The 10,000-nt window shown below is 40.9% G+C and overlaps 1 protein-coding gene and 1 non-coding gene across 2 annotated transcripts in view; one reads left to right on the top strand and one right to left on the bottom strand.

Moving 5' to 3' along the window:
- LOC137978465 (b(0,+)-type amino acid transporter 1-like) overlaps positions 1-8,850 on the bottom strand; it is a 12,796-nt gene extending 3,946 nt beyond the window's left edge. The window contains exons 1-6 of the mRNA XM_068825403.1: positions 8,309-8,850; positions 7,750-7,875; positions 3,704-3,803; positions 3,016-3,060; positions 1,455-1,578; positions 746-849 (exon numbers count right to left, since the gene is read on the bottom strand). Of these exons, the coding sequence (XP_068681504.1) occupies positions 746-849; positions 1,455-1,578; positions 3,016-3,060; positions 3,704-3,803; positions 7,750-7,875; positions 8,309-8,786 (977 nt within the window). The 5' untranslated portion in view covers positions 8,787-8,850. The remainder of the gene's footprint in view (positions 1-745; positions 850-1,454; positions 1,579-3,015; positions 3,061-3,703; positions 3,804-7,749; positions 7,876-8,308) is intronic.
- Trnaa-ggc (transfer RNA alanine (anticodon GGC)) lies at positions 7,374-7,446 on the top strand. The gene has a single exon. It is a non-coding gene; the product is annotated as a tRNA-Ala (tRNA).
- Positions 8,851-10,000: the final 1,150 nt, after the last annotated feature.

The raw sequence follows: 10,000 nt of genomic DNA, 5'->3' as shown, positions 1-10,000 counted from the left end.
CAATAATTGTATTGAGTGCTTTTTAGGTGTAAAATGGCATGTCCAAATGGCTATCTTTGCCCTGGGAAGGGTAAATTTAGGTTACTAGGTATTAAATGCCGGAGAGGGGCCGGAGACGACAAGCTAAAATAGAAATAAGACACACAAGAGTCTGTGGGACTTAACCGATGGAGAGTGGGATTTCGAGCTAAAGGAACGCTGGGTAATAACTTTGGCACCACCCACTTCTTTCCAACCTGCCCATAAACTGAAATCATGCAATTCGGGAAAAATTAACGCCCTCGCACAGTGTTATCATCCCGTACTGTGTCTAGCTGGACTTCCTCTTTCCCCGCCCCACCCTGGCGAGAAGCGTGAAGAGAGATTTCCAGTCTCATAAAAATTCTTTGACTTGGGCCATTTTAGTTTCAATAGGAATAAAACGCAAACAGCGGTTACAAACATTTGCTTGAAATGCATAACTTTTATAAACTTAACGTTTCGTATGTTACAACATACATCATCAGAAGTGATTATCATTCAGTTACAGATAAATTTAAATTCAAAAATACAACTGTACGGAGTGGGAACTAACGAAATTGATTGACATAGAACGACAAGAATATCCTAATAATAGAGATAAAGTTTCTCACTGCCAACGTTTTCATTTACGGCTCTTTGTAAGGTGGGTTAAGAGAGTCCAGGAAGAGTCCAGAGGGAGTGGTCCACTAGTAAGCATTAGCGCTCACGAGTTTTCCTATCTTACCTTCCTCCCGAAAAAGCATTGCCGTTAGCCGCGCCAAACGTGGAACAAGCGACAAGGACAGGAATGATCCAGGCCATTACTCCGTATAATCGATTGGCAAGTGTCTATTCGTGACAGAAAAAATGATACCTTTGAATGAATTATTTAGTTGTTTGGTGATCGTAATGAAATAGTCTCCCGTAGTTTCCGTCAGCGCAAATTTTGAAGCGATTAGGACTTCTCGAAATAACACCACTGCATATTTATGGCAATGTTTTCTCTAGTTCATTCATTGCCTCAAGGGAGTTTTCCGAAAGCACAAAAATAGTTCCCTTGAGACCCCCGAAAACTGATTATTAAACTGAAGGGACATGTTGTCACAACACTTTGACCACTGTGATGACGTAATTAAATGCAAGATCACGTGCAGATCCAACACCCTTAACACTGGAGTATCAGGGCGCTACTGCGTTTGCGCACATTGCTTGTGCTCATGCATGCATCCCTAGTGGTCACACTATTCGGGTGTCACCTTTCCGTTTGTCTCTTCACTGAGAAGGGAAACGTTCCGAGGATTCGATTTTCATAGTCATTATGCTTTTTGCTATCTTGAAAGCACACGAACACTAGCTTCTTAAAACAAAGGGATGGCAGGTTCCGGCTGAAATGACTTTTTCGACCTTAAAAGTTATCGCCTTGACTTCTGAAAAATGGGTTCCCTTGAACTCACCACAGCAACTGCATCGGTGTTTAGAACTTCCTGTGTCGTTAATACTGTGACATACCCAATATTAACCAACAAATAGCACACTGTTACCACTGGAATACCGAGCCAAATGCTGAAGGGAAGGTTTCTAAAATCAAATGATAGCATTTTAGCTTTCAAAACAAATTGATTCAGCACAAATCAGAGCGGTTTTCAGATGGTTGGTGCCGTAAAACAGAGAGTACTGTAACCCCAGTTCCAATCGAAAGCGAAGAACCAATCCGAATTCAAAGCAATCACTAAAGAGCGGGAACTCATAGAATGCGCCGAATAAGTCACAGTTGATCTTGCTTCTCATCGGTTAAAAAAAGTGAGCCGAGAATTCTAAACTAATCACCAATCATAGCACTGTTTACTTTAAAACCTCCATAGAAAATCGCTTCATAGAGCGAGTTTCAATCGAGTGTCGTAAAACCAAAACCAAAGTAATTACAGTTTGGCCAATCAAAAAGGACGGAGACAATCCAGTAAACCAATCAAAATTTGAAGTAATTACACATAGCCGACACAAAGCACGGGAAAATGTGCACGCACAAGCCACGATTGGTTTTGGTTTCACTTTTGATTGATTGACAAAATGGCGCGAGAACTTTGAACCAATCACTGAGTGAAGTACTTATAAAGGACCTGTGACAAGAAACGTACACATCTTCGATAAATTTGAGTCACAGAGTTTTTACAGACGACGAAACCACGAAACGAAACCAGGCATTTTCAGCCAATGGTATTCCTCAAATAATCAGTCATTATCCTTTAGAATGAGAGTGATCCCTTGAAACAGTCCAAAAAGGTGTCTTTAAATGACTTGATCTCTGGGGTTCAAGACCTTTCCCTAATTTGGGAATTGAACGTTACTGGTAATGGACTTCTGGACCAATGAACTCAATCCTCACGCTTACCATAGGCGCGATGGTGCTGGACTTAGCTGGACAATTTAAGCAATTATGGCTTATAGACAACTGAAAAATCCAGGTGGCTTCAACGAGATTCGAACCCATGACCTGCACGGGTGCCGGTACAATGTTCTAGCTGTACTGTCCAGTATTGATAACCTTTTAACCGGAAATAACTCTAGTTTTCATACCGGAAGTTTACCGGAAGTCTATAGAAATCGCGGGCTTATTTAGACTCATGGGAAATGTAAAACCATGCTCTTTTCTGTGTCATGGCGTCCGAGTGAAGTAACGTTTACTGTTGTGTTTAGTTCAATCTGTGTGATTCGTTGGCCATCGGTGCGCAATCTTTACAGTAGCGGGTCAGTTTGTTGGGCTCATTTATTCCCGTGAAGGACTCGATAAATGAAATGAATGTACATTTGCGACAATTGCTTAAACTGTCCAGCTAAATGCAAGGATCACTTCTCTCATTCGTCTGTAACTTGCCCTTCAAATATACATTCACTTGATATAATTTTATCATTTGTGAGATTGTCGTGCTCGTAGCAATCGTCAATTCGCAAACTTCCTAATTACCCTCTGAATACGTACATGATTGCCATATACACGCCGCGACAAAAGCTACTTACTTGTTAGGGTTTTTTATTTCTTCTGTAAAATAGTTGAGCAGATTCCTGCCAAACAAAAACTGTCTTAATTTGCAAGAAGTCAACAACGAAGTCGAGCCATTTAATCTTTTTTTGAAGAAAGGCAATTTCACACAAGAGAAGCATGCGCAAAAACGCGAACTAACTATGAAAATGAAATCGACTCCCGGCCTATTCCATCAGGCTGTGGTGCTGTGCTCCGAGGTCATACATGGGTCGTGGTTAGGGGCCGAGCGCCTAGCCGGCAGCACAGCTCGTTCGGTCCGACCTCGTTGAGCTGCGCCCTTCGTTATTCAGTCTCCGACTGCGAGAAAGGGCGATTAGCAGATCAGATATTATTATTATATTAACGTCGAAGTCGTTCATTCACGGAAAGGAACTTCGAGAGCCCGCGCCCATCGCTGGCCCTTAATTCATCACAACTTTAACAAGCCCAAACACAGACGAAAACCCAAATACCAAACAGAGACAATACTGTCCAACCTCTTTGTCGGCGTCGCTGCAGTCCAAATTTTTGTCGGAAATTAGCGCATACAAGACTGGTCGCTTACCCCGACTATGGCAAATTGAGTCCCTGTCTAATAGCAGAAGGTTTATAAAAAGTTTTTCTTTCGCATGCACTTCCCAAAGCCAACATTTTTCAAGGATACGATTTCATTCCTCGTCTTACCAGCCACCGTACGGAAATAATCCACTGTAAAATGCAAACGAGAGTTTTCCTATATTCCAGTTAGTTCCCTGAAACCCACTTTTTAAAGAAGAAGTGTATCCTGTAAAAAGAGAAAACATTAAAAGCAATTCAAGTGTTGGTGCAATGATTGGTGAAATAAAAGGTAGGCGGCTGAATCCAAAAGTAACGGTGACGTAAAAGCAAATTGTCCCCTGACAATGGAATTAGTGTCCAGTGACCTTTTTCTCAAAAGTCCCGAAACTTTTCGGGCCTATTTATATTATATCTTCGCAACGCCGAGGTTCTAAGCCATGAAACTTCGCAATCCTCTTAGTTTTTCTTACATTAAAAACATGTTAAAGAATCAGCTTTTCAAAATAAGCGGATTGCAGTTTGACGGCTGGCTTTTCGGGCCCGAAAAGTTCCCGGGACTTTCGAGAAACAGACACCAGGGGCTCGTTTCTCGAAAGTCCCGAAAACGTTTCGGGCCCGAAAAGCCATTTGTGAAACTGCCAACCGCTTCTTTTGAAAAGCCGATCTTTTAAAATGTTTTCAAGCTAACTAAAAGAAACATGTCCGTGAAGTTTGACGACTTAAATCCTCTCCGTTCGTGAGATAAAAAGGGATTTGTGACACCCGAAAATGGCCCGTAAAGTTTCGGGACTTTCGAGAAACGGGCCCCAGGTTCACTGAGGGTCATTGGCTCATCAGAGGGTCATTGGCTCATCTAAAATTCTTTTCGAGTTCGCACTAAAAAGTGATTCTAAAATTTTGTAAAATAATTTTGTACTCCAGATCATGTCATTCACATGTTTCGTCCATGAAGAGATATATCTGTTCCATAGTAGTTATGACGAGTTTACCTCAGTGATATCACTGCAGATCAGAGGGTCATTGGCTCATCTAAATTCTTTTCGAGTTCGCACTAAAAAGTGATTCTAAAATTTTGTAAAATAATTTTGTACTCCAGATCATGTCATTCACATGTTTCGTCCATGAAGAGATATATCTGGTCCATAGTAGTTATGACGAGTTTACCACAGTGATATCACTGCAGATAAGGGTCGCGTTTCCCGTTATGATCGTTACACCACTGGACTCCTGTCAAGGGAGTATAGGTTCTCTTAATCCGTTAAAAAAAATTACCCTTGTCCCTCAGAAGTAACGTAAGATCCTCTTAAATATTGCCTGCGGTCACATCTACGACGTATCTAAAGTTTAACTTAAGTTAGTGTCAAGTTACGTTACGTCATACCTAACCTGGAACTGTAGTTAGTGCTTTCGGTCGGCTTTGCGGTCACACCAAGCGGTTAACTACAGTTAGTTCTAATTAGCCTATGGATGATGTCAGAATTTAAAGAGGTTCGTGACGGCTCTTAGTGTTGATCCGTGAAATGTCGACATGGTTGACCGATGTAAAGTGTGTCTAGTTTTTCTTATTATTTCTTTTTTCCGATCGGCAAACTGTCGGAGAAAAATGCAAAATAAGAAATAAGAAACGGATGTTCGACGCCAAAGAAGGCAAGTCTTGCTGGTGCTTACAGGAAAAGAACCCGGAGAGGACGGTCTGGAATTTATCACAGCAAATACAAGGACGGCTGCACAATAGTTTGTGTTGCTATCTTGTTGCATGTACATTTTTGTTTTTGGCTTTCCCCTCACTTTACACTCGTTTTTATTTTGCATATTTATATATGCTCATCTCGCACGTGCGAAAAGAATTGTCACATTTTGATTGGTTGTTTGTTTGGGTTGTTAGTAAAACGCGTAACGGTGTAACGAGAAACCACGTAACGGGATTTTTTTTTTCCTTTTTTTTTTGGTTTGTTTGTTTGTTTTTCTTTTTGTTTGAACAACCTGAAATCCCGAATTCAAGATTTTGGAAGCCAACTTTCATAAAAGTTAACCATAGGCCTAAAAACTTTTGTTTAGGCCTAATTAGACCTAAGGTTAGCTTTTATGCATGTTTAGGATACTTTCTGTATTTCTGAATTCAGGATTTAGGCCTTCCAAAATCTTGAATTTCCAAAACTTTGAATTCAGGATTTTGGAGGTTGTTCAAACAACAACAAAAAAAAACAAAAAGAAAAAAGGAAAAAAAAATCCCGTTACGCCGTTACGCGTTTCACTAACAACCGTTTGTTTGTAAACTTAAGACTAACCAATGAACACTGTTTGGGTATAACTATAGTTAGTCTGTATTGTTTTGGATCACCAAGGCATAAATTTTCTAACTATAGTTAGAGCGAACAGAGAAGTGGTCACGTTACCGACATAGCTAACTATTGTTAGTCTATCCCCGTCGTAACAACAGTTAATAGCCCAGATGTGACTGTAGCCATTTTCTTGGTGCCAAGCTCCCCTGTTCCCAGAAACATTACTAAATGTTCCCCACATACAATCCCTCTTATATTTCAGGTTTTCATTTTCACCTGTCATAATTCCAAGGTCGTCGTTTGTGAAGAATTATCTCTCCGCCAGATAAAGGAATTCGGTCGCCCATAAGGACCGCTAAACAATGAAAAAACCCTCCAAAGTAAAAAATGGTTGAATATCGTTGTTCCCCGTTCCTTAATACAACTCCAGTCCATAGTTCTTTTGTTCTCTCGTAGTAAACAACTACAACTCAGTGTCGGCGGCTAGTGGTTGGTATTTAACGAGCCGTTTTTTTAACTCATTTATTCCTGCAACGATTACAATATTTTCGGTTGCAAATCCCGCGCAAGTTGCACGGAGGTGAAAAGTCTGAGCTTGATTAGCCAATCAGAGTGCACCTTCAACGCTATTTACTGTTCTGGAAATACTAATTATGGAGATCCCTTACTTCCAAAGAACCCTAAGAGGCCCCAGAGTACTCTTCCCAATACTCTATCGGTTTGTTTTCGTGCAATCCGGACGATTTTGTCGCAAGAACACTCTTCCGTTGAAATTGCGCGCAGTCGAAATATAGAGGCTTGGTTACTAGAAACTTAACCAAACCCCTATATTTCGACCACGCGCCATTTTCAAAGGAACAGCCAGACGTATACAAAACATGGACCCGAGGTCCATGGACCACCCCTGTTGACCCGGTCCCAGTCCCTTCATGGACCCGGTCCATGGACTACCCCTGAGGACTACTCCTCATTTTTGTAAACTTATTAATATGTTTTACAAGCAGAAAAATCTTTAGATGAAAGAGAGAAGTGATCCTCGCATTTATCTGGAAATTTAAGCAGGAGTCCATGATTAGGAGCAAACAACTCCCATACTAAGCCTATGTCACGGTATTTTTACAGACTAGGAGCCCATGTAGAATCTATTTTTAGACTACTTTTTCTGCAAAAAGACAAAGAAAATTCCAGTTCAGTGACACTACGACGTCAATTTAGTTTCTTGCTATTGGTCATTGGGCTCCTGCAGGAGTCTCATTAGCGGGAAATTCAATCTAAAAATAAATCACGGCCTGTGAAAACACTGTGACATGAATATAGGGTTGTTGTTCCCTCCTAGTAATGGGCTACTGGTTTATGGAATAGCCTGTTATTGACACTTATACCACCTATTTGGTGGCTCCAAAGGGATTTGTCTATAACCGGTTTTTTGAAAATTAATAATTACGTTCATTTCATTCATCGAACCCTTCACCAGAACAAATGAGCCCAACAAATTCACTTGCTCCCAACTGTGTGGCTTCATGGCTCAGTTGGTAGAGCATTGCACCGGCATCGCAGAGGTTATGGGTTCGAATCCCGTTGGAGCCACCTGAATTTCTCAGGTGTCTATAATTAGAGACAATTGCTTAAATTGTCCAGATTAGTGTGAAGATCACTTTCCTCTTTCGCCTAAAGAGTTTTCTGCCTGTAACTTTGCAAAATGAGGGGTGGTTCACAGGGGTTGTCCATGGACCGGGTCCACAGGGGTGATTCATGGACCTGGGGTCCAATTGTTTTTATAGGTCCCCAAGTGCCTGCTTGCAGGCTAGCTTGAGAGAGGCCCTTGCCACTGGGCTTACCAGGGGCCACATTTCTCAGCCTGACGAGCATGATAACAGAAGTTTTCCTCACCTTCTCCCAATCGCACCAGCCCTGTTACTATTAGCATAACGATAGCGATCATTTTGGCGACAGTGAACACCACTTGCATCCTTGTTGCCCATTTCACACTTGAGCAGTTAACAAAAGTGATAATACCTTTGAAGTTAAAAAAATATTGGAGTTGTATGTTTCTTCATTTAAGTAATAACATGTGGTGCCATAAAACCCTGATAGAATGCCCTTTATTAGCTTTTTATTTTATTTTACTTACTCGCAATTCTCCAAATTATATAAGACTTGTAGGATTTACCTAACTTCATTACAAATAAATGAAAAGTTTAATTGCCTAGAAACCAAAAGGGAACCACGAGACATTCCCTCACAATCAACCGAGTGAAACAAAACAGAACGCAAAACATGAAAAATTATAGGTATAACGACTTCAAAGAAATTAACATTCACTAAAGAGAAATTCCTTGACTCTTATTCTTTAACATGGATCATTCTTGCGTGACAGTCACGTATTGTCACACAAATGAGATTAAACATGTACAGCAAACAATGTAAATAAAACAAATTCTCAACTCACCTAAGGCAGCAACTGCTAAAATTTTTACGAGTGGAACTAAGTCTGCACGACCCCCACAACCAGGAAAAAAAGGCTCGATTACATACGCTCCAAAAACAAGAAGGATCATTACAGTCGAGGGCTTTGCAAATAACACGAAGACGTACGAAAAGAGGAAAGCGGGCATGTTTCCGTATGCTTCCATGATATACGGATATTCGCCGCCTGATTTGGGAATCAGTGTTCCTAATTCGCAATAACACAGAGCACAGGATAAAGCGATAAATCCACACAACGTCCATATTACAAGGGACATTCCTACTGAGCCAGCGTACAGCAAAACCCATTTTGGAGTCGCAAATATTCCAGACCCAATTATTGTACCAACGAGAAGGGCGACTGCACTTGGTACTCCAACGGAGCGTTTGAGAGACACTGGTGTACTGTGCCATTTATTGTTGAGATCAACATGGAGGATATTAGAGCTTGACCTCTCCATGTCCCGGCCTAGCAGAGTCACGCAACAATCGTCCACTTTGGAAGGGGTGGGTAGGGATTCGGAGAGGACAAAACGCGGGGCCCTACTCCATGGAGTACCCTATGGACTAGCCAAATGGAGTACCCTAAAAATACTATTTCGAATGAGTACTGTTGATCCATGTGAAAGCAGCATCTCAAATAGTACTTACTTAAGCCTCAACACCTATTTTAATCACCATTTGTTCAACAGTATTTAAGTCTAAGCACTCATTTTAAAAAGGTTAGCTTTCGATTATTGTTGTGATGGCCGATTACTTCATGTAAGCTAACCTTTTTAAAATGGGTGCTTAGACTTAAATACTGTTTGACAATGCTGCTTAAGATGGGTGTTGAGGCTTAAGTAAGCACTATTTGAGATCCCGCTTACACATTGATCAACAGTACTCATGCATTCGAAATAGTATTTTTAGGGTACTCCATTTGGGTAGTCCATAGGGTACTCCATGGAGTAGGTCTCCGCGTTTTGTCTTCTCCCGTAGGGATTGCAAATGATTAACAAGAAAGGCGGAAAACGGTTTACCTCAACATCTGCAACTACACATTAACTAATCGGAGCCCGACAATAACGAATTTGCAACAGTCCATAACTTTCATTTACACTGTATTGTCATTGTCTTCCGCAGCAGCTTTTCTATTCACAGCTATGTGGAGGAAAACGCAACCAGGGAAGACCAAAGCTGAGTTTTAAGGATGTCGTCAAAAGGAATTTAAAGAAGCTGGGCACAGATAGGGATAAATGGCAAATACATGCGAGAGACTGAGTTTCTTGGAGGAGTTTTAATACGACCAAAGTGAAACCGTCAGTGTCGATTCGACAGACTGCATATGATGTAATGTCAGTCCGTAACTTTTCATTTACATTGTATTGTGTTCCTTACAATCAAAAAGACTTATGAAATGTTTGTTTCAACGTACACGACTGCTCGTCCTTCACCACAAAGGTAGTACAAGATCAGAAGACATAAAAGTCCGTGTGCTTACTATTCCAATACAACTTGTATCCAAAATGGCGGTCGAAAATTCAAATAAGCTAAAATTAAAAACGTATACCAGCACTAGAAAGAACACCCCTGCAAAGTTTTCAGCATATCAGGTGTAATATCACCTGAGAAAATGTAAGTTGAAAAGTGAAAAATTTACACAGACGTTTGTACGTATGATTGGGGGTATGGC

This window comes from Montipora foliosa, chromosome 12 (genome assembly GCF_036669935.1).
Source record: "Montipora foliosa isolate CH-2021 chromosome 12, ASM3666993v2, whole genome shotgun sequence".
Classification (NCBI taxonomy): domain Eukaryota; kingdom Metazoa; phylum Cnidaria; class Anthozoa; order Scleractinia; family Acroporidae; genus Montipora; species Montipora foliosa.
Note: the sequence above shows the minus strand (reverse complement) of the source record. Positions and strands in the feature narration are given on the sequence as shown.